The 27,418-nt window shown below is 44.1% G+C and overlaps 1 protein-coding gene across 14 annotated transcripts in view; it reads left to right on the top strand.

The window, feature by feature from the left end:
• Positions 1 to 27,418, top strand: part of syngap1b (synaptic Ras GTPase activating protein 1b) — a 77,980-nt gene that overhangs the window by 44,659 nt on the left and 5,903 nt on the right. For 4 of the 14 annotated variants that reach the window (XM_086037108.1, XM_086037098.1, XM_086037103.1 and 1 more), the window contains 14 exons: positions 1,803 to 2,042; positions 3,154 to 3,492; positions 3,738 to 3,882; positions 4,957 to 5,101; positions 5,959 to 6,195; positions 7,284 to 7,485; positions 8,376 to 8,572; positions 8,895 to 9,099; positions 10,374 to 11,009; positions 11,868 to 12,347; positions 13,078 to 13,236; positions 14,038 to 14,249; positions 20,146 to 20,221; positions 23,034 to 23,095. In XM_086037108.1, coding sequence (XP_085893234.1) covers positions 1,803 to 2,042; positions 3,154 to 3,492; positions 3,738 to 3,882; positions 4,957 to 5,101; positions 5,959 to 6,195; positions 7,284 to 7,485; positions 8,376 to 8,572; positions 8,895 to 9,099; positions 10,374 to 11,009; positions 11,868 to 12,347; positions 13,078 to 13,236; positions 14,038 to 14,249; positions 20,146 to 20,221; positions 23,034 to 23,095 — 3,335 coding nt within the window. Of the gene's footprint in view, positions 1 to 1,802; positions 2,043 to 3,153; positions 3,493 to 3,737; positions 3,883 to 4,956; positions 5,102 to 5,958; positions 6,196 to 7,283; positions 7,486 to 8,375; positions 8,573 to 8,894; positions 9,100 to 10,373; positions 11,010 to 11,867; positions 12,348 to 13,077; positions 13,237 to 14,037; positions 14,250 to 15,756; positions 16,274 to 20,145; positions 20,398 to 23,033; positions 23,096 to 25,057; positions 25,116 to 25,585; positions 26,692 to 27,418 lie in introns of those variants that run through there. The other 10 variants (XR_015087732.1, XM_086037102.1, XM_086037101.1 and 7 more) reach the window with 10 other exon arrangements.

Genomic DNA, 27,418 nt, shown 5'->3' with positions numbered 1-27,418 from the left:
TTTGTGCGAAATCATTCGTTTGGCGTTGGTTGAGTACAGGACTGTCAGACCGATCCACCTTCGCATTCTCGATGATGTCGATGATTATGCCCAAGACGGCCAGGTACCTCTGGAACGCCGACCTTTTGGGCTGCTGTGTCCTGATAGTTGTCGCCCGACGTGAAGGTGGCCAGCCTCTTCGCCAGAGTTGCAAAGAAGATTTTTGGAGGGAGACGGTACGCAATCGTTGACTCCCGTGGAGGCTGAGATCTTAGTCGACCAGGAAATCAACAACATGAGAGTCTTTCCTCCGCACCATAACCAGAGACAGTAAATAAAATGTGTAAAAACCATCTAGCATTGCATAAAAATACAAATATATAATAGCTAAAATAGGAAATTACACATTTTATATGTATTGCACATATACAGTGTACATAAATAAAAACATTCACATCTGAGTAATATATTGAAAAAGATTATTTTATAATATGCCGTAATGTTCTCGTGGTCTTGTGAGTGTCGTAGTTAGACGAGCAGTGTGAGCTAGCAGATGGCCGCCTCTTTTCAAGCGATTAATTATTAATTCTCAATTATGGCGAAAAGAGCCAACTCATCGCCCGAGTGCTAATGACGCCGACGCCCTTGAGGGGCGCTAACAACAACAATAACAACAACAATGGCACTTGCGCCTAATTGATGTGACTCGGCACCGCACGTTCGGAAACATCTCGGGGCCACCATCTCGGGAAAAGGTGAACATATCTCATGATTGCCGTTGCTCTCGTTTGACTTTGAGCGAGACCTCAACGTATCTCATGAGACTTGGGTGTATCTGGTGAGATTTTGACACATTTCATGAGACTTCAACAAGCTTGTGAGACATCGGCGTATCTCAGTGACACTTTGGCATATCTCAGGACACTGAAACCATCTCGTGAGACTTCGACATGTACCGTGGGACTATGACATCCAATGAGGCCTCGACATTATGAGATTTGACATACAGTACCTGCTGATGTTTCGATACATTTTGTGAGACTTCGACATATCGACTTCAATCTTGCAACACTTCGACATGTTGTGCGACTTTGACACGTCATGGCACTTTTACATGACTTACTGTACTATTCACAAGAATTCAACATGTCTTCTGAGACTTGGACATAGAACCCAATATTTTGATACATTTCATGAGACTTGGCACATCTCGTGAAACGTCGACATATTTTAGGACGCTGAAGAATATCTCGTGAGACTTTGACATATTTCAGGTGACGTATATTCGGAGACTTTGACATACAGTGTCTCGGGAGACTCCAGGATATCGAGTGAGACTTTTTCAAGATGTGATGGGACTTTTTTTAGACTTTGACATATTTCGCAAGACTTGTAGATAGCGTGTGGAACATAACTGTCAAGACTGTGACATAAGTGGCGTTGACATATCTCGTGATACGCGACATAACTCGACATTTTGACATATGTTGTGAGACTGTGACAATGAGACTTCTCGTGAGATGTTGGCACATCTCGTCAACCTTCGCCATACCTCGCGAGACTTGGACACTTCTTTTGTCCCCAGTGCTAATGACGCTGACAACAATAAGAATGACATTTGCGCCTAATTGACTCTGCCTGGCGTGTTTAAAAATAGCCCAGCGTGTGTTTAAAATAGCCCAGGGTGTTTTGTGATGGAGCTGTCCGTCTCCGCCACTGTGCGTCCTTCATCTTGTGAGTCACTTCCCGTCGTGTTGCGTCTGTCATCGCGGCCTGGCCTGACATCGTTGGTACCTCCGCAGCGTGTCACCTCTGTCTTTCAGGACAACAGTCGGCGTGTGGACAACGTGCTGAAGCTGTGGATCATCGAGGCGCGAGAGTTGCCCGCCAAGAAGCGATACTACTGCGAGCTTTGCCTGGACGACATGTTGTACGCGCGCACCACCAGCAAGCCGCGCACCGACACCGTCTTCTGGGGGGAACACTTCGAGTTCAACAACCTGCCCGCCGTGCGAAACCTGCGCCTGCACCTCTACAAGGAGACGGACAAGAAAAGACGCAAGGTGAGACTGCATAAAAAGTGAAAAGACTGTTTCCTTGTTCAGAAGATTATGTGGGAACTTTGACATAATCTTTGAAATAATCTTTGAAATATATTTCGCAAGACTTTAACATACCTCAGTGAGACTTTGATGGATGTCATAAGACTTTGATATACCTCATGAGACGTTAACATTTTTCTCTATTTGATACATTTTGTGAGACTTTGACATATCTTGCGAGACGTCGACATCTCGTTAGATGTTGACATACTGGAAGTCACATGACTTTGACACGGAGGTGGGCATTCCGTTAGAATGACGGACCAGATTTTCATCCTGAAGTTCGTCACTGGCGTTTTTCGGACATTTTTTTAGGGGGACCGCCTGCCGTACTAACGGACTTCTGACGGATTAACTGATGGACTGACTGACGGAATGACGGACTGATCAATGACGGACTGGTACCCAGGCCACTGACGGATGAAGAATGACGGACCAGCAAAATTGAGTAAAATGCCCACCTCTGATTTGGACATTAGCCACAAGACTGCGAAATCCCATAAAACTGGCATATCTGATGAGATTGGCAAATCTCCAAACCTGGAATAGCTCGAGACTTTGAAATATCTTCTGAGACTTCGACGTATGGCGTGGGACTCTGACATATATTGCGAGACTTTGACATATAAGGCTTTCACGTACTTCATGAGACTTGAACATCATATCTCACCAGAATTTGACACATATCTCGAGACTTTGTTATATTTTATGAGACTTTTATACATCTGGTGAGACTGCTATATTTTGTGAGCACCTCATGAGTCTTTAATTAAGATATCTCACAAAACTTCACCATATCTCATGAGACAATGGACTATCTTGCTATACTGAAGCCCTTTCACATATGTCATGAGACATTGGCATATGTTGCAAAACGGATACAGACTTCGACATACCTCGTGAGACTTTGACATATTTTGAGACTTTCGTATATTTCATGAGACGTTGATATACCTTGTGAGACTTGGGCAGCCCTCACGAGACTTCATAGCAAAGCGAGCTGTGCTTATTCTTTAGGTGAGGAGAATTCACCTCCCTGTCCCAACTGAATCTGTCTTGTCTTCCCCTCCAGGAAAAGAGCACCTACTTAGGCCTGGTGAGCATCCCCATCTCCAGCATCACCGGGCGTCAGTTTGTGGAGCAGTGGTACCCCGTCATCCAGCCCAGCGTCCTCACCAAGGGGGCGGGCGTGGGGGGCGGCGGCAAGATCATCAACGCCTCGCTGCGCCTCAAGTCTCGCTTCCAGACCATGAACATCTTGCCCATGGAGCTGTACAAGGAGTTTGCCGAGTACGTCACCAACAACTACCGCACGCTGTGCGCCGTTTTGGAGCCCGTACTCAGCGTCAAGAGCAAAGAGGAGGTGGCCTGCGCGCTGGTCCACATCCTGCAAAGCACTGGAAAAGCCAAGGTGAGATATGTCAAAGTCAAACGAGATCTGTACCTGTCGAGTCAAATTCGCACGTGATATGTTGGCCTCACATGAGATTTGATGAGATGTTTGGAAGTCAAATTCGAACTTGTAGAAGATATGAGGAAGTCTAGGGGATATGTGCAAATCTCACCAAATATGTCAAAGTCTGATGGAATTTCTTACGGGACCTGTTGAAGTCTGTGGAAAATATGTTTTTGCTCCTTTTAACTTGCTGCGTCCAGGACTTCCTGTCGGACATGGCCATGTGCGAGGTGGACAGATTCATCGACCGGGAGCACCTCATCTTCAGAGAGAACACTCTGGCCACCAAAGCAATAGAAGAGTACCTCAAGCTCATCGGACACAAGTACCTCAAGGATGCCATCGGTTCGTACGCTCACTGCTACTACTTTCGCATCGTCAAAGTTCTCCTCTCCGAGCTATGCGGCCAGCCATTTTTATGGCAATGCGACTCTGGATAAAGCCACCGTCCGTCCGTATGGTTCTTTTCAGGTCAAATATCAACAGGCATGTTTTTCGATGTTTCAAGCTAAGCTCTGCCCTTGCGTTACAAACAGCGCTATGCTGGTGTTAGGCCATTAGCCAAAATGCTAACACTGAATTTTTGCCCTGCCATCAGTTTGCAATGTTTGCTTAGCATCTTAAGTGTCACTCGTCATGTAAACTGGAGTTTGGAAATAGCGCAAACTTTTAATTGGAGGAGGCATTTCCTAGCAGGGGCTGACAGAGAAGCAACTTGTGGGGATTTTTATTTGATTTTCCAGCAGAGTCCAGTGCTATTTTTACACGCTGATGCCCCGGGGGTTCACCACAAATTGAATTAGGCGATTATCAAGGCTCAGCACAGGTGGCAGATGTTTAATGGGTGGGGAAAAGGAGGCGCGAAGAACATTACCAGACTAAGGTGCTCTATGTACACAAACACATTCAACCGGCATTGGAGCTAATTAGCATATTTGCTCAAATAAACATTGTAATCAGTCAGCAGGTGCCATTTGGAAAAAACAAATACCACCCTTTTTGTTAAAGTTGAGCATTAGTTAGCATTAGCATAGCTAATCAACCAATCAATGGACATCAGTGTGTCAACAAAGTCCACAAAGACATTTGGACAATTGGACACAAGGACTATAATGATTAAATAATTTAGAGGCCTTCCTTCAAATGTACACCTGGTACAGCTGGCAACCAGGTAAACAAGCTCCTCCCTTTAATTTTCAGGTGAGACACTAACCATCAACCATTCAGAAGCAAACATTTATACGACTAAATACCTGGCACGGCTTGGACTTTTAATAAGGTTGAAGAGGATTTAAAATTAAAACCTCAGCCCATTCCTCAAATTTACACCTGGAAGCTGAGCTAAATGAAGGCCTCCAGCCGCAGTTTGAGGGCAAATTGTTGCATGCGCCGTTGACAACTGCAGTTTGTTATCCCCAGGGGAGTTCATACGCGCCTTGTACGAATCGGAGGAAAACTGCGAGGTGGACCCCATGCGAACGCCTCCCTCCGTGCTGCCGGACCACCAGGCCAACCTGAGAATGTGCTGCGAGCTGGCCCTCTGCAAGATCGTCAATTCCCACTGGTCAGCGCACAAAAATCACATCACGTCACGTCAACACCTTCCACAATTCACTTCCACTACCTCACAACAAAAATGGATGGGTGGCAAAAGCGAAGCCTTCTCAGTTGTCACATTTAGAATCTATTTATCAATTTGGTTCACGTGCTGATTCATCTTTTTTCCTCTCATTTTATTATCATTATTGTTATTATTATTATTATTATTATTATTTCCTTTTTTTAACTATATATTGTTGATCTTTTTACCCATTTTTGTTTGTTTCGTCAAATTTCAGTCTGTCTTTTGAAATTTGAAAATTGTTTTTTTTCACATTTGGAATTCATTTGTGATTAAAAAATGTCACATTTTCATCTGTTTTGGTCACATTTATTTTCTTTTTTTGCCCCATTTCTTAATTTTTTTGTCATATTTTGATTTGTTTTGGCACATTTGGAATTCCTTTGTCAAATTTGTCGCATATGCAAATTTTTTTTGTCTTGTTCTCACATACTTATTTCTTTCTTTTGTTGCATTTTGATTTTTGGTTGGTAGCCGGATGGCTCAGTGAGTAGCACCCCTGCCTTCAGCGGTTCGAATCCCAGTCAGGGTGAAAGGTAGCATCCAGTCGGGTCCCTCGGCAAGACCCTTGACGCAATTCGTCGTTTCCTAGCAACATCACGAAGGGCAAAACTGTTCCAAACAGATCATGCCAGTAACTCGCTGTGCCGACCCCTGACTGAAAGGGACGAAGGCCAAAGTCAAACAAAAACAGCTCATTTTTTTGGGTGCCCATTTTCATTTGTTTGGTCACATTTGGAATGTGTTTGTGGATGCCGTTTTGATGTGAACAACCCTTTTGTGCGCACGTGTGCCGTCAGCGTGTTCCCGCGCGAGCTGAAGGAGGTGTTTGCATCGTGGCGAGTGCGCTGCGCCGAGCGCGGGCGCGAAGACATCGCTGAGCGCCTGATCAGCGGCTCGCTCTTCCTGCGCTTCCTGTGTCCCGCCATCATGTCGCCGTCGCTCTTCAACCTGACGCAGGAATATCCAGACGAGCAGACGTCGCGCACCCTCACACTCATCGCCAAAGTGGTGCAGAACCTCGCCAACTTCTCCAAGTAGGTCAACACCCAACCCCGGGTATTCGGGGTTCGGCATTCGCAGCTTTGCCCGCTTTTTTTGTTTTTGTTTCCGCTGACCCATCTTCCATTGTTCACTTAAAAACTGACATTTGCTGTTTTTGCGCTCAGGCCAAAACCATAAAAGTAGTGCTTTGTTGCCATCCTGTGGCATCTTGGTGTTGAGGAGCTTTATTCAGACAAAAGTTGTGCTTTGCTGCCATCGGGCATTTGAGCTATTGGCGGCAGAGCTCGATCCTGCCAGTTTCTCTGCATGCAAAGTGCACCGAACCTGAGTTGTTTGAATGTGGTAGTTTTTTTTTCCCGTCAAATTTTGATATCAGGTCAAGTATTCATATTTTTGGGGGGGTCAGTTTTTTTTTTGATAGTTTGACAGTCAAAGGAATTCATTTTTTTACAAATGTTGATGTTTTTGACCAGGTTTTGAGTTTTGATTTTGTTTTTTGTCCATTTTGGATATTTTTTTGTAGTTTTGTATTATAATTTTAGCTTTTTTAAAACTTTCATCTAAAATATTTTTTTCAAAAATGTTATTTAAAATTTTATTTTTGCGTCCGTTTTGGATTTCTTTGGGGGTGGGGAGTCAGATTTAGCTCTATTTGCTGTCTCAATTAGATTGTACTGTATTGTCACATTTTTGGTGTCAAATTTTGATTACGCTACTGCCAGATTTTAGTTTTTTGTGTCAAATCTAGTTTTTCTTATTTTTTTCTGAAATCTTGAGAATTGTATTTTGCTGTGATTTTTTTTTTTTTTTTTTAATTTTCAAGATTTTGGGGTGAGGGGCTCAGCGACTACCCTCTTACCCACTATATTGTTTTTTTCACATTTTAATGTATTTACTGACAGGTTTGGATATCATGGTGAAAAGATTTTGGGGTCCAAGTTTGAATTTACGTTTTACTATATTTTGATTCTAGGGGTGTCAATTTTCTTATCAAATTACAATTGATAAATGTTTTTTTTTTCGCTTGAAAGGAAAAAAAAAGAGACATTTTGAATAAAACCGCTAAATGACTTTTTGGTCTGAAAATGGAGGTGACGTGTGTGCGGCGGCTCCCGTTCAGGTTCGGCAGCAAGGAGGAGTACATGTGCTTCATGAACGAGTTTGTGGAGATGGAGTGGGGCTCCATGCAACAGTTCCTCTACGAGATCTCCAACCTGGACAGCGTCACCAACGCCGGCGGCTTCGAGGGCTACATCGACCTGGGCCGGGAGCTCTCCGTGCTCCACAGTCTCCTGTGGGAGGTCATGGCCCAGCTCAGCAAGGTAGCCGCCGGCACGCCAAGAGGCAACACTTCAACTCCTGCACTCGACTCAAATGACGTCTTGTTCAAAACGTGCAAAACCTGTTTTCATCATTCATCAAATCTTCTTCTTTTATGAACTTATTGCTCGTACTGAGATTTTTTTTATTTTTATTTGTGTTTCTATCACATTTTCATGTTTTTTGTCAAAAGTTGATTGATTTTTGTGGTCACATTCAGATTTTTTGGCGTCATATTTTCAGGTTGCCGTCACATTTTGATCAATTTCTCAAACTTTTGTAACTGTTCATTTTTTTGTCATGTTTTATTTTGTGTCACATTTTGAACCGTTTGTCAAATATTGATCAGTTTTTGTCCCATTTTTATTTGTTCTTCCACTCTTTGAACTGTTTGTCAAATAATATATATTTTTGTGAAATTCATTTTTCTGTCAAACTTGTATGTTTGTCAAATTGTATTTGTTTTTGTTGTCACATTGATCATTTTTGTCACATTTTGTCACATGTAAAACTGTTGCCCAAAAGGTCTTTTTTTTTGTCACATATTAACCTTTTTTTGTCAAATTGTAATTTTGTCACGATTTGGTGTATTTGTCAAATTGCCATTGTTTGTCACGTATTGATCATTTTTTTAAAATCTGTATCAAAATTGTATTTTTTTTATACCAATTGGTCCTTTTTGTCTCATTTGTCTTTTGTCACGTTTCGATCCGTTTGTCAATTTTTTTTCTTTTTTGGCACATATTTTGTCACCAAAGTTAAAAAGATAACAAGCCTATTTTGAGTAAGTAAGGAGTAGCATGTGTTTTCCATACAAGTAAAGAAAAGTGCTGAGAGAGGTCCATTGTCTTGTCAAGTGTGGCGAACTGCAATATAGTTTTGTCACCCACAGGACGCCATCATCAAACTGGGCCCTCTGCCCCGCCTACTGAACGACATCAGCATGGCGTTGCGCAACCCGCACCTGCAGAGGCAACCCAGCTACCAGGCCGAGCGCGTCCAGGCCGAGAGGCTACTGTCCCGGCCCTCCTTCAACCGGGGCATCTCCTCCTCTGACTTCCACAACCTTGTCATGAGGGACCTCAACAGGTAGCGCAGCCAGGAGGGCGCCATTGTTTCACTTAGCTCATTTAAGGAAGCCAAGCTTCGATTTTGGTTTTTGGGGATTTAGATTTGGATTTTCTTTATTTATTTACTTTTTTTTTTTTTTTTTTTGCCAAATCCTCATGCCACTTTTGTGACATGCAGTACTTCTCATTTTTGCCAAATTTTGATAGTTTTGAGCAAATTTGATTGGGTTGTTTGGTCGGGAGGGGGGCAGTGTTTGTGCTTATGCCCCTCCAAAAAAGAAGTTCTTTGAGGAAGTAGAATCCGGGGACTTTGACTAACGTGTTTGTTTGACCATGGACAGCTCCATGGACATCACCCGCCTGCCTTCGCCTACCTCCACCGGCGGGGTGTTGCCGTCCCGCTCCCAGATGAGCTTTCAGGAGCGCGAGCACCTCCTCCACCGAGCGTCGTCCAAAGACATGTTCTACGTGTCCCGCCCCCCCCTGGCCCGCTCCAGCCCGGCCTACTGCACCAGCAGCTCCGACATCACCGAGCCCGACGGCAAGGTGAGTTGCGTGGGAATCGCTCGCCATCCCATCGGCCGGGAGATGAGTATGACCAGCATGCCGCTCATACTCTGCGGAATCTCCCGCGATCACGTCCACAGTGAGCCCCCGTTTATCGGGAGGAGACGTGTCAGAAGCACACGCGATATAGAAGGCCCATATGAAAAAGAAAACTTTTTTTAAAATAGTGTTAGCCCTCCCTCAAAGTTGAAAAATATATAAACTTGTTTAAAGACACTTTTCAAAAAGCGCCTGTTCTCACTCTCCATTGCACAGTTCTCCAAGTAGGTAGCTCAGTGCTAACATCAAATGCGAAATGCTATAGGTAGCATCTTGCTAATGGAAGTAATTGTAAACCTTTAAACAACTGTTATTTAACACACACGGAACAGCAGGACACACAAGCAGAGCATGCAACAGTAGCCTGCTCCCGGGCATATATTCTCACTGGGATGTGGAAACGATGACAACAACGAGTTGGAGAGCTTTTCTGCCGCTTCTTCTTGCTGTTAGTTACGCTGCACATCGTCCAGTTGAGCTCAGCGCTGCTCGGCATGTTGTGACACAACAGCAAGTCTAAATTCAGACTTGTGGAAATACTGGGAAAAAAAACAATGCAGTAATTAAACGATTAATCATCAACAATCAATTTATCTTTTAGAGACCTCATTGAACTTAAAATTGTCAGAATTTCAGCCTCTCAACAGTAAATATTGTCTGATTTCTGCCGTGTCTTGTGTTTGGTCAAAATAAGCTAAGGCAAACATTCGCTTTTACTTTGGAAAAGATTCATCAACATTTTTGGCGATTTTCTGACAGACGTTCACAACCAAACCGCATTTGCTGCAACCCCAATTTGAAGTAAGAATAGAGGGACGGAAAGTGAGAAAGTGCTGTTTTAATGAGAATCAACAGATGAATCCATTATTGAGGTGATGGAGAGTTGGAGCCTTAGTTCAAAATGTTTATTAAATTCTGGGAGTTAAAAAAAAAAAAAAGATGGCTTAACCGCGGGCGATGTAGCGCGGGGCGCAAAGGAGAGTGGCGATAAAGCGGGGGAACACTGTATCATGACATCTGCTTGTTGCTTCATCCTGGAGGGTATTTCCCGGCAAATACTCTGCGGCATTAGCGACATCAGTGCCCGGCGGTCAACATGCCCCCACCACCCTCACCCATATCACCCGTGGTCATGTCAGAGTTTGCGGGGAGGGACGGGGCGGGGCGGGGCGGCTCAGTGTCAGTAAAAGCCTATCTATATGATGGACCTCCAGGATTCCCGAATGAACAGCGTGTCTAACCTGCAGTCGGTGGACATGCTCAACTCCTCCCAGGCCTCCATCGCCGGCATGGGCAGCTTCGGGGGGCTGAGCGGCGGAGGCGGTGGCGGCCTGGGTTCGGGCCTGAGCGGCCAGCTGCGGGCCGGCGGCAGGTTGTCGGCCGGCTCCGGCGGCTCCAGCGTGTCCGGCGGCCTGCGGCTGAGCCGGCTGAGCCAGATGGGCGCCGCCGCCGCCACCGACTCGCTGTCCCAGCAGCAGCAACAGCAGGCCGCCGCCATGCGCTACCCGCTTTCCTTCCAGAATCCCCTCTTTCACCTGGCCACGGCGGACGGGCCGCAGCACCACCACCACCACCAGCACCACCAGCAGCAGCAGCAGCAGCAGCAGCAGCAGCACGGCCGCGCTCAGCCCCCCGCGCCCCTGCTCCTGGCCCCCGAGCCCGAGCCCTCGCACCCCAGCTACGTGCCGCAGTTCGCCCACGGCGGCTTCTCCCGCAGCGAGGACCTGTCCACCCTCAGGACCCGCGACGGCGCCCACCTGGCCCAGCCCAGCATCATCCACTCGCACAGCTACAGCGACGACTACGGCCGGGCCGACTACGCCCGCCGACAGATGTCCGTGCACATGCAGGTGCGCGCGCACGCACGTCTGCCTGCCTACTCCAGTTTCCCCTTCTTGGCTGCTTCGAGGATTGCACGGATGGCAAGGAGGAGAAAAATTGACATTTTAAAAGGCTTAGCCCGACGACACATTTTGAACACAAATAGAAATGATGAAAACGGGGTATTCTGTGTTATATTCATTTATAAAGTCAAGAATTAAATATATCTACAAAAAATACCCCCAAAAACGGTGTCATGCCAGAAACGACCAGTTTCACGCACACTTTGGAAATGGCGCATTTGCTCAAATTACCTTGACTTACAGTATACTGGATGTTAAAAATGAATTATTACTGTTTATGTATAAGGCACTAATCGTGTTCATGATTTGTCACGATAATTATCAACAAAGTTTAGAAAACAGTTAAATATCAATATGCAAGACCTTATTTCTGGAAGTCTTTGCAAATATGACCATTTTCAAATGACCACTTCACCATTTTTAGAGCAGGCCACGAACTTACTCGTTGCTGAGGTCTGGTCCATAATATGCAAATGGCACAAATACATTCTGGAAACAATGAAAAATCTAAATTATAACAACAATCAATTGAAATTAATTAGCAATGAGAAATAAAAAAAAAAAAAAGAAGAAAAAAAACAATAATGATAAGGAATTAATTGGACATGAGCATTTTAAAAAATTGGAAGTCAAAATCTCTTTCACTTATTGTCGTCATTGTCATGACCTTTCTTTGCTGTGGGGGAAAAAAATAACATAAAATTGAAATGACAGGATTATGTAACCAGTCTGGCGAGGTTGCTTCGATCAGGTTGTGGACGGATAACGCTAACATGCTAAGGAACTATTTCCTGTGTCTGTCAGGATAACATGCAGCAGCAGCAAATGATGGGCCTGACCTCCCAGACGGGCACCTCCCACTCGTCCTTGGCCACCACCCCTCCGTCCACCGTCCAGCCGCGAGCTCCGCCCCCTCCCAGCCAACGCGTCAAATCGCAGACATCCCACCAGCTGTCGGTCAGCTCCGCCGCCGCCCCCGCAGCCGCCCCCGCCAAGTCGCGGCCGCAGAGCGGAAACCTCCTGCAGTCGCCCGAGACGGCCTACGGGGGCGGGCGGCAGCCGCACGGCGGAGGTGGCCGGCAGCTGTCCGTCAAGGACAACACGGCGCCGGGGCTGCCGCATCAGCAGAGCTCGGTCCGGGAGTCGGGAAGTCCGCAGGGGACGGGCAGCCCCACCGCGCAGCAGTCGCCGCAACAGCAGCAGCCTCAGCTGCCGCCGCAGCAGCAGCAGCAGCAGCAGCAGCAGCAGCAGCAGCACCTCCTCAAGCCCAACGTCGGCAAACAGGCCAGTGAGACGACACTTATTTACAAGGAAACATTTTTTTTGTTTCCAGTTCCAAGTTCCAGGAATTCATAGCCCCGGAACTGCAACAGAAGTAATCACAGTACACCACACTACAAAAAAAAAAAAAAAAACACACAAGTAGCCGCACTACACCTCCGATGCACTAGGTGGCGGTAGATGTAAAACAGTGATGCTGTTAGAATGGTCAAGATACTTATTTCAATAAATTTTTCACAAAAAAAAAAAAAAAAACTGTTCCACAAACTTTTAGTCCTGAAACCAAATGTTTCCTCGGGCAGATACCGCATCAAAAGTACCTGCACTACACCTCCAGTGCAGCAGGTGGCGGTAGACAAAAAAACAAAACAAACAATGGTGCCGTAACCAGTGACGGGATGCTCATTTTGGTGAATTAATCGCAAACAAAAATAGAGTTCCAGGAAGTGGCTCGTCACTTTGAGTCCTTTTAATGCAACTTCCGCATGTGACACTAGATGGGGAGCCAGCAATATGCTGGTCCAACCCAGTTGAGACTTCTTCTGAAGTCGGTAAATTTGCAGAGCTTGCCGTCAAAGGTTCGACCGGCCGTTGCGGCTTTGCGCATTCACATGAGATGGCCACGTTCATGCTGCCTTCACAGCAAACTGATTTATTTGTCGCGTTCAAGCCGCCGTTGTGACTCGTCTCTTGCAGATGACGTTGACGTCGTCGCTCTTGTTTCTGGTCACAGGGGTCCCAGGCGCCTGCGACGCCGGCCAACGAGAGGACGGTGGCGTGGGTGTCCAACATGCCGCACCTGTCGGCCGACATCGAGAGCTCGCGCATCGATCGCGAGGACTTCAAGCTGAAGGAGTACTCCAAGAGCATGGACGAGTCGCGCATGGACAGGGTGGGTTCTTTTGCTGCTGTCACGGCACTTTTTTCCGTTTTTGGTGCGCTCAAGTGTGCCGGACAATGTTGTTGTCTTTTTTTTAGTGTGCTTGACTATGTCAAATGACAATATTGTTTTTTTTCTGGTTTTTTTTGGTGCGTTGTGATTTTGGTGCTGTCAGAGCACACGTTTTTGCTTCATTTTTGGTGTGCTCGTGCATGTCAGAAGGCAATGCTGCTGTTTTGTTGTGCACTGTTGTGTTTTTTTTTGCCGCTCTCATCTATAACCAAATCCCGTCATTTTAGTCAAATACGTGTTTTTGTTGAAGGAAACTTTTATCGGAAGCGATGCCAAAATGCCAAAACGTGATGGCAGCATTTTGAGGGAAATGTTGTGCAACGCAGCTTTTATTAGCGGAGTGCTTTGGCGCCCTCTTGCGACATCTTGGTGCCAAGGAACTATACTGAAGTGAGTTGAGGGGCTTCTTTTTGACCAAAAGTAGTGCTTTTGGAGCCATCTTGCGGCATTGGGGAGGCATCAATTGCTTGATAATTGTTGCCACTCGTGGGGGTTGTAGCGAAGCCCTGCCAGAAAAACGTTTTCTGTTACTTGAATCGTGGTTTGAAACAAAAACAAATATGAAGGTCAAGGTCAAAAAAGCGGCAATAAACAAGTAGAGCTGCAGCTATGATTTTTTTTTTTTTCCCCGAATGGATTCCTGTGCCGTTGGTCCCCTTCCTTGTTGGCCGAGTGTCCAAATTCCGCAAGAGGTGCAAAAGTGCTAACTAAAGTGCTAACAGGGTTGTGTCCCTGCGGCAGGTGCGCGAGTACGAGGAGGAGATCAACTGCCTGAAGGAGCGTCTGGTCATGTCGCACAAGAAGCTGGAGGAGTACGAGCGCCGCCTGCTGACGCAGGAGCAGCAGACCAACAAAATCCTGCTGCAGTACCAAAACCGGCTGGAGGACAGCGAGCGCCGCCTGCGCCAGCAGCAGCTGGAGAAAGACTCGCAGATTAAAGGCATCATCCACAGGTAACGTCATGACGGGGGCCACGCTGCCAGTGCCTTCACTTAGGACTTGCCCGTCTTCCTTCCTTCCTTCCTTCCTTCCTTCCTTCCTTCCTTCCTTCCTCCCTCCCTTCCTTCCTTCCTTCCTTCCTTCCTTCCTTCCGTCACTGAGCGGCGTACTCACTTTACTCCTACGCCAAGTCAAGTGGGCGCAACTCGTTCGCTCTGCCTCATTGTCGCTTTTGGTGCTCCGGTCGATCCGATTGACGGGACCGCATTTTTTTTTTATTTTTTTTTTTTTACGGACGCTGAAATACTTGAGATCAGCAGACATTTTTTGTTGCGCTGCACGATGTTAGATTGCAGTCGTGTTTTTGTTTCTTTGCTTTGCAGTGCAGTGGAGTAGATTGGAAAACAGTATTTTTTTTGTTTTTGTTCATTTGAGTATATCCAAACACATTTTTGTTGTGTTTTTGCATCACTCAAGGGTATCGGATTGCATTGTTGTTATTGTCGAGTGCTGAACCATTTTTTTGGTGTGCTCTTGTTTTTTTTGGAGTGCACTGGAGTTTGTATGAATGAATGGCGGAGTCGTTCCTGTTGGCTAGCACTTGGCTGCTCTTTTTTGGTGTGCTTGAGTATTTCAGAACACTTTGTTTTGGTGCACTTGAGTATGTCAGAATATTTTTTTTGTTTGTTTTCTTTTATGTGCTCAAGAACATGAAAACACTTTTTTGTTGTTATCTTTTGGTGCACTTGAGTATATCAAAGTGCATTCTTTGTTGCTTTGTGGTGCGCTCAAGTCTATCCGGACAAGTTTTGTAGCTCCCTGGCATTCATCTTGTCTTCTTTTTAAGATAGGTTTTAAGTTTATTTTCTGCTGACAATTGTTGTTCTCGAGACTTTTGTCTCGGTGACAGTTTTGGCCTTCGTCAGAGCTGACAATCGCACGTCCTTGTGTGACATGTCTACAAACAGCTGAGCGAGTTGGGAAACCTTCAAAATAAAGTTCCCGACCAAGTCCGCGCTGCGGTTTTTTGCGTTGCTTGTACACGAGTCGATCAAAGTGCATTCTTTTTGGTGTATTTTAGGAAAGGTTTTTTTTGTTGTTTTTGGTAGTACTTTGATTTTGGTTTTGGTGCACTTCCTTTCAGGCCAGTGGCCAGTAAAATAGATTTTTCAATGGCAGTGAATGACTTCAGGATATTCCAAAACTTTTGCTTTTTGTTTTGGTGCACTTCAGTAAATCAGAAGGCATTTTTGTTGTATTTTGTTGAGCTCGAGGACGTCGGAAGACAGTTTTGTTGTTGTTCGATTGTTTTGTTTTTTTCCGTACGTTTTATGAGCTCCAGTATAAGAGAGTGCATTGTTGTTGTTACTTTTGGAGCTGATGAGTGAACTACAACCTGATTTTTGGTGCGCTTTAGTCTTCCCTTGTGCTTGTTTTGTCAGTTTGTTGAGTGGGAATTTTTATTTGTTCATTTATTTGCTTTTGTCTTGAAGTGAACGTGTGACATATAATCCCCTCCAGGAAAGAAGACGCCCAATGACGACAGACGACCGGACGGACGGCTGGACGGACGGTCACGCTTGTTCCCTCTTAAAACGTGTTCCGCTCTCTCGGCGAGATTTAAAGCTCCGACCGGTCGCTGCACTTGTTACAAAAAGACCAGAGGAAAGCGATCAGACCGGTCACATTGTTTGGACACAGTTGGAGGGAAGGTTGTTGTTCTTGCGCTTTGATTGGACCACTTACAGCACTCCCAAAAAGTTGGGGCACTTTTGGAAGCAAGTTGGACCATGAAGCTGAAATGCACGCCAATGTTCACAGCTCCACTTCATTTTCACCTGCTCCAAACTTCATCCAGAAAATGCCTCCAAAGTAAAACAAACATCATCTGATCGGTATAAAGTCTGATTACAAAACCTTGTACCTTCAAAATAGTCACTTTTCAGGAGGCCCCAAAAATGCCAAGCTTGTTCAACCATTAGCATTGCATCATGAACGAGAGCAAGCCATTTTCAACACTTGAGATTGGTGATGAGATTTTGGCCAAGATATATATATATATATATATATATATATATATATATATATATATATATATATATATATATATTATATAATATATTATATATATATATAATATATTATATATATATATATATAATATATATATATATATATATTATATAATATATTATATATATATATATATATATATATATATAATATATTATATAATATATTATATATATATATAATATATTATATATATATATATATAATATATATTATATATATATATAATATATTATATATATATATATATATATATATATATATATATATACACATAATCTATTATATATATATATATATATAATATATTCTTTTTTTTTTTTTGATAAAATGCGACTATTCTGGAAAAATTGTGACTTCTGATATTGATATTGGACGTGCAGTTTTTTTCTTCCTCTTTTCATTGTGGTCTGAATCCTGCTTTGGGTCTTTCATCAAGTTGATTTCTATCCCGAGCTGAAATTTCCAATGATTGGTAGTTTGAAGTTGGATCTTTTCTTCTCGTTTCTCTTGCTGTAATTGAGGGATTTGGCATGTGTTGGCTGATTGTCTTGAAGATTTCTTGTCTTCTCCTCATGGCCTTAAAGCATCTTGTGTTCCACAGGGGTCACTACTAGGCTCTATTGCATCTTTGCAGTTATACATCACAATCTGAATGAAACACACCGGTATTTATTATAGAAGTAGTGACTATTCAATACGAGTTGTTGTATTGAGGAGGATGTTTGTTGTATGGCAATAATATCGGATCTCTCTTTTTCAACTCTAATCCAGTGCGCGTGTGTGTGTGTGTGTGATGCAAAGTCCATAACAATAATAGTACTGTATCAATGAAATATGAATAAATATATACAAGAGTGGGACTATTTAAAGCTGGCAATAGACACATTTTTAGCCACAAATAATCTATACGAGGCTGACTAGAAGTTATATGTATTTGTTTCCATTTGACTGTTTTTGGGACTTGAAATGATTTTTTTTCATACCGCAGATAATATTTATTGAAGAGACAAAGTATATGAATATAGTATATGTGCGCGTGTGACAGTTGTTGCCCCTAGCAACAGCCAAAGGGTTTCCACTCAGGCTACCATATTAGGTACACACTCATTGGGTTCCAGTACGTCTCTTGCTGGGATCAGTCGTTTTTTTTTGTTTTGGTTTTTTGTAGCAGTAGTAGTAGTAAATTTGTATTGGGAGGCCGGTGTACCTAATGAAGCGTCTGTTTCCATGTACACCCTCTTGTCCTTTTTTTCTGTGCAGCCAAACGATTCCCCACATTGTGACTTGAAAACGTAAAAGTAAAAGTGCTCATTATGCTGGCTTTGCTTTCTTTTTTTATTCTCTCCCTCTTCATGTAACAAAGCGTCCCCCATGCATCATTGTCCTTTCGACGCTTTTCAATGACATTTTCTGTGTGCTTGCTTGATGACTTCTTTCTTTCTGTCTCCTTTCTTTCTGTCTTTCTTTCTTTCCTTCTTTCTTTCTTTCTTTCTTTCTTCCTTTCTTTCATTCTCTCTGTCCGTCCATTTTTTTGTACAAAGCAAAACTCTCAACGCTGTACACGCTGTTTATCCAATAAAACATCCAAAGGCTCCTGTTTGAAACTCCCACCTGTGGATTTTTTGCTTTCTTTACTTTGTGTGTCCTCACTGGAATGAATGTGTGCGTGTGACCGAAATATAAATGCAGACCTCTGCCAAGAAAAGGACACCAGAAAAATCCTGGCATGCCATTCTATGCCAGTCCCGTAGGTGGCGATAATGTGGATGGCATCGACCTTTTAGTTTGCCTCAGCTTCGTCGCCAAGTGGCCGCAACTTTATTTGGATCCGCATTCAAGTTGAACATACGATCCTAAAAATAGTGACTACCATTCTTCTGTGATTCAAATACTGAAAGTTTTCATTCGTTTATTTCGGTGTCGTAGCGGGATTGCACAAAAGTTGTATACGACATTCCCAAATTTCCATTTGCGTTGCGATTTCAAACAGGGTCCGCTTCACTTTACGGTCCACTTCAGGTCTGATGGAGATTCAAATTCAGTCCTGAAGTGAATCAGGACCTATTTATGTTCACATTGCAAATTGATTTATCGCCAGATTCATTTCCGTTTCTTGTCCACTTAACATCTAAATGAGTTTCAATCAATACAAAGGCAATAAAAGCTGAAAGTGAAGCAGTACCACTTTGCATTTACATTGCGCATTGATGTGAAACAGGATCCAGTTTTCTTTCTGGTCCCTTTCAGGTGTGAATCTGACAATACAAGGTGAAAGTGAACCAGGACCACTTTGTATTCACATTGCAAATTGGAATACACTTTCTTTCTGGTCCAAAAGGGGCGTGGTCATTTCAGGATGGCAATAAAATGAATTCTCATTCGCCTCGATCCTCATCAAAGAGGATCCACTTTTATTTCTGATCCGCAATGGCAATACAGATCAAAAGTCAACCTAGGCCAATTTTCATTTACTTTGAAAATGGATTTTAAACTAGATCAAGTTGCATTTTTGACCCACTTGAAGTGTGGAATCAGTCCCTATGAGGTGAAAGTGAACCAGGACCACTTTTCATTAGCACCGTTGGTTGATTTGAAACAAGATTTGGCTCTAGTTTTGGTTCACTTCAATCATAAATCGGTTGCATTCAATAGTATAACAATACCAGATGAAAGTCGAGCAGGTGCACTTTGCGTGTACATTGTAATGGATTTGAAACAGGTTCCAGTTGTCTTTTTGAGCCACTTGAAGTGTGACTACGGAAGGTGAAAGTGAAGTCGACATTTTCTGTCCAGATGAAAACACCTCCACGAGGTGATTGAGAGATTTTCCCAGTGGCTTCTCGTGCTAACCTCCCTCTCACCCCCTTGAAATTCAAATCCTTCCCTGGCACTTCGGATTATCTTCAGGCCTGGGAAAATCGGAGAATTAGCCAGGAGGGGAAAAAAAAGTGCATCCATCAGCTTTGCGGGATCTTTGAAATGATTAAGATGAGGGATTTTTTTTTTTTTTTTCTACCCCACGAGCAGCAATTCCCGGGGGACGCTGTTGATCCAGCAACCCGCCAGTCTGTTCTTTGAAAAATATTGCCATCGCCTGGCAAGCTTTCGCCAATAAATCTGCTCATCCGTCGTCGTTTTTTTTTTCCTCCATATGTTGTAGGGCACATTACAACAAGAGTGGGAATGGAGCCGATACGCTCTGCTCCCTTTTGATATTCCGTTGTCGAGCTTTGCGTTCACCATTTGTTCATTAGGAACACTGACTACGGCTGCTGCTACCTGCTGGCATGGAGGAGTATCACTTGTCAAGTGCAGGCATCGCAGTATGTCCAACGTCACTTAAAACGGCTGTTGGGGTTTCAAATTAGGCTTCTCGCGCTGGGTTAGGGTTTCAATCCAATGTTGGGGTTTGAAAAGTTAGATTCAAAACAGATTTTGCAATATGGCTATCCACAAAGGTTGGATCAAGGCAACAGGACTGTTTTGTTTCTGTTTTGTTTTGCTGAAGACGTTTCACATTTAATCAAAAAGACGTCCTCAGTTCTACTTTTGTGGCGTTTCCTTATTCATGCCTGGGTGGCTCGAGTTAGGGCCACTCGTCCCGTTGATTGTCAAAAGGCAGGCCGCTGGACAATCGGGTTGTGGCTATTCAACCTTTGTGGGTTTCAAAATCACTTCAGCCTTTATTTGTCCAGGAAAACACCAAAATGAGCCTCGAATGTCCGCCTCAAACCCAAATGTTTTCTTTTTTTTTTTTTTTTTTTTTTCCTCATGCCATAATGCTGCCTCTCCTTCTGTTCTCCCAACCCCCTTCCACTCCCTTCGGCTACCAAGGCTCATGGCCGTGGAGGATGAGATACGAGGAGGACACGTCATTGAGCCAAAAACAACCAGGATTTTCCCAGAACAGGTCTGTGATATTCCGCCTTAAAACCACCTTTCCTGCTTCTTCTTTCTCTTCCTCTTCTACTTCTTCTTCTTTTTCTTCTTTTCCCGTTTTCCCTTTGCGGGCTGCTCTTGTCCATTTTGAGTGTGCCTGCTCTCTGGATTTGGGCCTTGTGCACTGGGGACCTGTGGTGGTTTTTGGTGGGCGCTGTGCTATTTTCCTCCTTTCGCCGCCGAGCATGACTCCGCCAGCAACTTCTTCGCACACTCGACACCGAGCGAGGCTGACGCACCCGCACGCACACATGGTGGAGCTCCATCGCCCTTCTTTCATTCCCCGTTTTCATTAACCTCCTTCACTGTGGCTGTGTTGGGAAATCATCTACTCATAACCCTTCTCCCTAACCTATATGGGCCCGATTCGCCCATTCTTGCTGAAGTCTTTTTTTTTTTTTTGTTTTTTTTTTTTGAAGCGCCTGGACTCACGCACTTTCTATTTCCGCGGATGATCCCATCCAGGCTTGTGTCATCCACGCCTAATTTGTGAATGAATTTGGCCACGCCAAAGCGACATCATTCATTGATGATGGAAGCTATTTGGAATTTTTAGAGCACAAAGTTCCTCGGGCTTGTAAATGTCTTGGACACCCGTGAAAATGATAAAGCACACTTTAAAGACCCTGTAAAGTGAATTCTGAGATGAATGTCGAAATCCCTTGTAGATGTTTGAAGATGGTTTGCTGGAAACCTGTAAAAGACTGCGGAATATTTTTTCACCATTTTACTGTTCCTGATTTGTTTTGCCCTGGCGAAATTGGTGCGTAGTGATGCACTTTGTCTTGGGCGTGAACTTTAGCGCCTTGATTTGCATCAGAGGTTATCCGGCACAATTGCGACGTGCGGATAGCTCGCACGTTATACCTACACCGCAAGCGCAACTTCGGCACGGCCACTTTAGAGCGCCTCGTTGTCAGCCGTGAGTGCGTGCAAGTCACAGAGAGACGGTGGAATGGTGAGGAGGAGGGATCCACCTTGACAGCCACTGTGTTGACCGGAACCTGTGAGCTGGCATGGCCGCGTTAGAGTGCCTCGTTGTCGCGGTGTAGAAAAGCCCGACGGGGCCACCCGATGGAAGAGGGTCCAGCCCATTGAGGCCTCACTTTACATACAGTACTTGCCAATTTTTGCAAGCAAGTGTGGTGAGCAACACTCTTCGCTGTGCCGGGTCAAATTTGGAAGATAATCATTTTCACTTTGCAGGGACTTTAAATGTGAAAAGCCAAGTGTTTCAAAAGGCACCACGCAGTCGTGTTTGGTCAGGGAGCTCTGAAGGGCGACTCATCAAAAGGTCACTATCCAATCGTGGGGAGCATTACGCATACCTTCACTGCCCTGAATCACAAATGGAGAGACTTTACAGACCTCCTTTGAAAAACAAAATCTCTGCAAATTAAACGCAAGCCCGCACAAGGCAGCATGATCGTTTGACTGCCATGACGGAAGAAGCAGCATCCACGCTATCAGCAATGGATGTACTCGGAGAGGAGATACAATTGAAGGTAAGTAACTGTGACGACTGTTGCTTTTCCAATTAGAGTATGGAATGTGTAACAATCTTAATAAAAACTGGAAACAGCATTTTTTCCTCTTTATTGTTTTACAAGTTTGAGTGAGTTGATTTGAATCAGGATCCAGCTCAAGATGAAAGTGAACCAGGAAGCAGAATACAGTTTTCCTTTCGGGTCTACTTCAGGTGCGAATGGTGCCTCTGTCAATACAAGAGGAGAAGTTCGCCAGGACCACTTTTGGTTCACATTGTGAGTGGATTTGAAAGAGGATCCAGTTCCATTTCTGGGCCACTTCAGGTGTAAATGGCACCTCAGTTAATTCACTGAAAGTTTTGCACTAAAGTGAACTTGAACACTTTGCCGTTACATTGAAAGTTGATTTGAAACAGGATCCTGTTCCTTTCTTGCCCACTTTGTGTGAATGGCTCATTAGTCGACAAAATAGAAATACAAGGTGAAAGGCAACCTGGACAACTTTGCGTTCACATTTTGAGTCTTTTTAAAACAGAATCCAGTTCCACTTCAGGTGTAAAACGTGAAACCGTGCCTCGGTCAGTACAAGGTCGGAAGTTAGCCTGGGCCAGTTTGTGTTCTTGTTTTAAATGTATTTGAAACAGGATCCATTTCCATTTCTGGGTCACTTCAGATGTAAACAAACACCTCAGGTTTGTACAGTGCAAATATCAAACTATAGCAAATTCGGACCATGCTGCCTTCACATCAAGTGAAGCGAAAGTTGTTTTGAAACGGGATCCAGCTCAAGGAGAAGATGAACCTGAACCACTTTGTGTTGACCTTTCAAGTGGATTTGAGACACGATCCTGTTCCGTGTTGGTCCACTTCAGGTGTGAATGGCTCCTCAGTGGACAAAATGACAATACAAGGTGAAAGTGAACCTGGGCCTCTTTGCATTCATATTAGAGTTGATTTCAATCAGGATTGAGTTCAGTGTCATTCCTCCCATTCCATCAGTGTCTGGCATTCCGTGTGTGTTGTTGTTTTGTTCTGGTTCAACAACGTGAGCAAAGCATGCGGACCAGGACTTTGGCTCCTCACGATGGCCGCATGTTGACGTTGCGCTGCATGTGGTGTTGTGTTGCTTTCACCGATGACGTCATCTGAGTGTGTGTGTGTGTGTGTGTGTGTGTGTGTGCTGGTGGTGTTTTTGCGCCTCCCTCCTCCTCCTCCTCCTCCTCCTCAACCTCGTCCTCCTCCTCGTCCTCCTTGTATTTGATCCTCTTGTTGACGAGATACGGTGATTTCTCTTAGGGGAGGCGTCAGTCCATCCTAGTGCAGCCTCGCCTCGCCCCCGTCCCACCCCGAGTGTCCAGGTAATAACCCCAGCCGACAAGCTCTCACCCGCTCTCTTTCTCTTTGTCTCTCTCTCTTTATCTCTCGCTCTCCGCATCATTCCCTGCGATTCTCAGTGTGTGTCCCTGTCGCTCGCTCACTCACACACTTTCCACGTACCCGTCCATTCCTCTCGGAAAGTCGCGGCGTAGACTAGAAAATTACGCAGGACAGTTTTACCAACGAGAAAAGTGTGGAAGACGCAGGTGTCAAAATCAAGGCACTTTGCAGATCCTGCCCCCCCCCCCGCCCCCGCATCATGAAAGTAGGCCACAATTTGTCAGATCTGACGATTACATCTGGTCGTAACCAACCAGGGTTTTGCTCATCGGGGTTCATATAGTGGAGCCCCCGCCCTTCACCGAGGTCAGATGTCGAGCCTGACTAACGGAAATAATGTACGGGCGCATGATTAACGTTTCCTAACAGTTGCCATGAAAAACAGAAATGTGGGGGTGAAAAAGCATATAAACGGGACTATGAGTCAAATTGACCCGATCATTTGATTCAACACTCGGTTTGTAAATGTGTGGGGGTTCACTCTGTTACGTAAGGGGCAAGACGTGGAACTTGTCTTGCACTTGGCCAAACGCCAGGTCATTTTCTAGTACGTATATTTTTTTAACTTAAGAAATGAAAACAATACATTGTTAATGTAATAATGCATTTCGTACCCCGAAACATTATCTGTACAATGAATTGCTGCAAAGAAATACAATTGATATAATAATGATTTTTTTTTTTTACATATCGTCGCTGTCCTGCGAAAAACATGTATGTCCAATTTTTGTCGTTTAATTTTTTTTTTTTTTATGTTACGGTGGTGCCTTGACGTACGAGGCTAATTCGTGACTGTTTTGGCAAGACCAGTGTCAAAGACAGTCCTTTCTGAGAACGCTAATCTCTTTGTAATTGGAACGGCTGGGTACTTGTCAACTTCCCACTGGCTCTGGCATATTTCCGTAAATGATCATTCTTATAATTAAACGGGAAGAAAAAACTTACCGACATGAGTCCTCCCCTCCGATGTGGCATTATCCACTTTGCATAGCAGCACAAAATGTCAAAAGGCTTCACAAGTCACCAACCGACGAATCTTTGGTTTAAGCTAGCAGACAAGAACAACATCCGGCTATTCCGTGCGTTCTTGCTTGATGCGTACTTTCAATTGGAACGTGACTCGGGCCGCCACGACGGTGTTTGACGAGATCACGACAATGTAAGCGCGCTAACGGCTCGTGACTGACTAACATGCTGTAATACAGTCGCTGTCTTTTTTCGTTGCTTCGGGGCTTCTGAAACTGTGAATATCAGTGCTAACCATTAGCATGTCAATGGCGTTTTCCATCGCGTGGCAGTTTGAAAGAGATGATGTCATTATTTTTCTCTTTATGTTGAGTTGAGACAAAACTTCGAGTGGCAATAAAGGGCCTCTTTTGTGACAAGTTTGCCAAACTGCTCTTTACTGTAGTGTCAAGTGACTTCAATGAAGTTCACTGCCACCATAAAGTGCTCACGTTTGCGCTTGCAAGTCAAAGCAAAAACAACTCGTAAATGGAAAAACTCTGACGTTGAGGCGCTCGTATCGTATCGTAATGGCATGAACTTCAAATGTTCAAATTTTGTCGGCTGTAATTCGATAGCATAGCGTAGCAGAAGAGCACCGTAACTAGCATGCCAGTTGAATATGGCGTCGAGCTGACAAAGTGGAAATACCCATTGCCATGTTCCTTCCCGCTCATCTCACCCTGCAAAGTCAAACAAGGGAATCATGGGAAATCTCCGTATCCGACCCGAACCTTCCCTGGAGAACACTGATGGATGTGCACCTCTTTTCTTGCGTCTTCTGTGTGTCCTATTGACATTGTCATTTGATGTGTGTCAAACCATGTGTGTGTTTGGTGGTCATGTGACCTTGTCTTGTCTTTTGTTTGTACTTGTAGTCGTATAAAAACAATTTTGTGCTAATAAACAAAGAGCGGCGCGCCGCCCCCGCCCTGCCCTACCTACTCCCCCCCCGCAGAGTGTGACGCTCACGTGGGTAAGTTTTGTTTTGTTTTGTTGTTGTTTTGTTTTTCCGGCAGGATGTCCGTAAACATTCCAAGCGAGCCAGCCAGCGAGCGGGCCTGCGTCGTGTCTTTGTTCAGCTGCTTGGCGCCTCGCCTTTAATGCACGTGTGTGCGCCACCTCCGAACACACATTGTGCATTAAAAGCTCTCTTTGTTGTGTTGAGCAAAACAGTTTGTTTGGTTCTGATTGAGAAGAGAAAGTATTTTTTATTTTTTATTTTTTTTTTGCATTGAGTTGCTCTCTTGTTTTTGTTGTTGAAGGCAAGGGACACGCGCACACGCACTCACACGCCATCAGATGATTTACTGTGATGCTTGTCCTTCTCTCCGCTGTTCGCAAATCCGCCCCACCCGCCCCCACCCCCCCATGTCCTCCCTCCATCCCACACTGCTGTGCATCAGAAGCAATCCTGAAGCCGCCTTCAAGTACTTTTCTGTCTTCCTCTAAACGACGACCACATATATTTTTTTTTTGACGGTGAATATATCTTCCAAAGAGAAATACTTCAGTAATCGATGCGTAAGAGCCGACGCTCTATGTTGCATAAAGTGGATATAAAAAAGTCTACACACCCCTGTTCAAATGCCAGGTTTTTGTGACAAAAAAAATAGATCGAGATTAATCATTTCAAAACAGTTTTCTCCCTTACAGTAAATAGGAACCAAACCCTTCTCCCTCTTGCCTTGTTGTTGTATTTTTTATTTTTATTTTTTTTAAGAATCCATTATATGTGCCACCTCTAATCAAAACACATATTCTGGTGAATACAATGAATCGCCCCTCCATCGCTCCAGACCACCCCAGTGAAATCTGCCATGTTGAAATACCTGATTGAACTCATTCACTGCCAGCCCAGGTAAAAAAAAAAAAAAAATGTCCCTTTGACTTCTATAGTCATCAATGGCAGCGAATGAGTTTTTCTAGCATTCAAGGCACTTACATCTGATTTAAAGCCCCTTAAACACACTTTTAAAATAAGACAAACACATTTTAAAACGGAGACTATATTGATAACGAGCAAGAGCAATGGATAACGCAAAAATATTGGTCAAACCATTAAAAAAAAGAATAGAGGAACAACTGTAATAACATAAAACAAATCTGCAATATAAAAGAACTGAAACAGACACACCCACCCAGGCATAAAGAAAGGACTCCACCCCAAAAATGTCATACTGAAATTCTTTTGGATTCAAGGTGAATCGTCGTCAACCTTTGCTGATGAGTAGAACCGCAAGGACTGAGAATTTAGACTGATCAAATTTGAATAAAATTAAAGTAAAATTTTCAAAAAGGGGGAAAGCTTAACAAATAGCATTCAATTACGTTTAATTACAAAAGCGCAGACAGAGGAAAATAATTTAACTAAATGAACTACAATCAACACATTATAAAAAATAAAACATAAAAACCATAAAGAAATGCATTTAAAGTGGAAGTCAACCCAAACATTTTTTCAAGAATATGTTCTATGCACGCCCACTATTTGAGACAAGGTATTCTGATGAATATTGCGTTTGTGGTATATGAGTTAAGCAGCAAAATGCACTTGTTTTTAGCCATCTCAGGGGTCGGCCATTTTGTCACTTCTGTCGACTGAAAATGACATCACAACTACTCGGGGCTCAGGTAACAACCAATCACAGCTTGGCTGTTTTCTGAAGCTGAGCCGTGATTGGTCGTTACCTGAACCCCGGCTAGTTGTGATGTCATTTTCAGTCGACAGAAGTGACAAAATGGCTGCCCCCAGAGATGGCTAAAAACGGCTGGATTTAACTCTTATTCCACATACGGAGTATTTATCAGAATGCCTTGTTTCAACTAGTGGGCCTGCTGGGAACATATTCTTGAAAAAAATATGTTTGGGTTGATTTCCGCTTTAAATTAAAAAAAAAAAAAATTTTAAAACGTTTTTTTGAATAGTGTCTCGAGTGTAACGTGTTAATTGTTGGTTGTTTGTTTTATTCTTGGCTAGTTGCGATGCTGTGTTGCTGTGGGTGTTGTTTTCCATCCATCGGCATTTGTAACTCCTTTTCTCTCCGCTTTCTCTCGTTCTCTTTCTCTCTTTCTTTGGCTCGCTCGCTCTCTCTCTCTCTCCTTCTGTCTGTCTGCTTGTTTGCGACCCCCCGATGGCTCCTCTTTGACTTTCCGCTCCTCCGTCCTTTGCTCCCCGTGTGCTGCGCCTGCTCGCCTCCCTCTCATCGGTCATTGAATGGCTTCTTCTTCTTCTATAC

Source organism: Filicampus tigris, chromosome 8 (assembly GCF_054856515.1).
Source record: "Filicampus tigris isolate MCC_2025a chromosome 8, RoL_Ftig_1.0, whole genome shotgun sequence".
NCBI lineage: Eukaryota > Metazoa > Chordata > Actinopteri > Syngnathiformes > Syngnathidae > Filicampus > Filicampus tigris.
The sequence above is the reverse complement of the archived record's forward strand: the minus strand, read 5'-3'. Positions and strand labels throughout refer to the sequence as shown.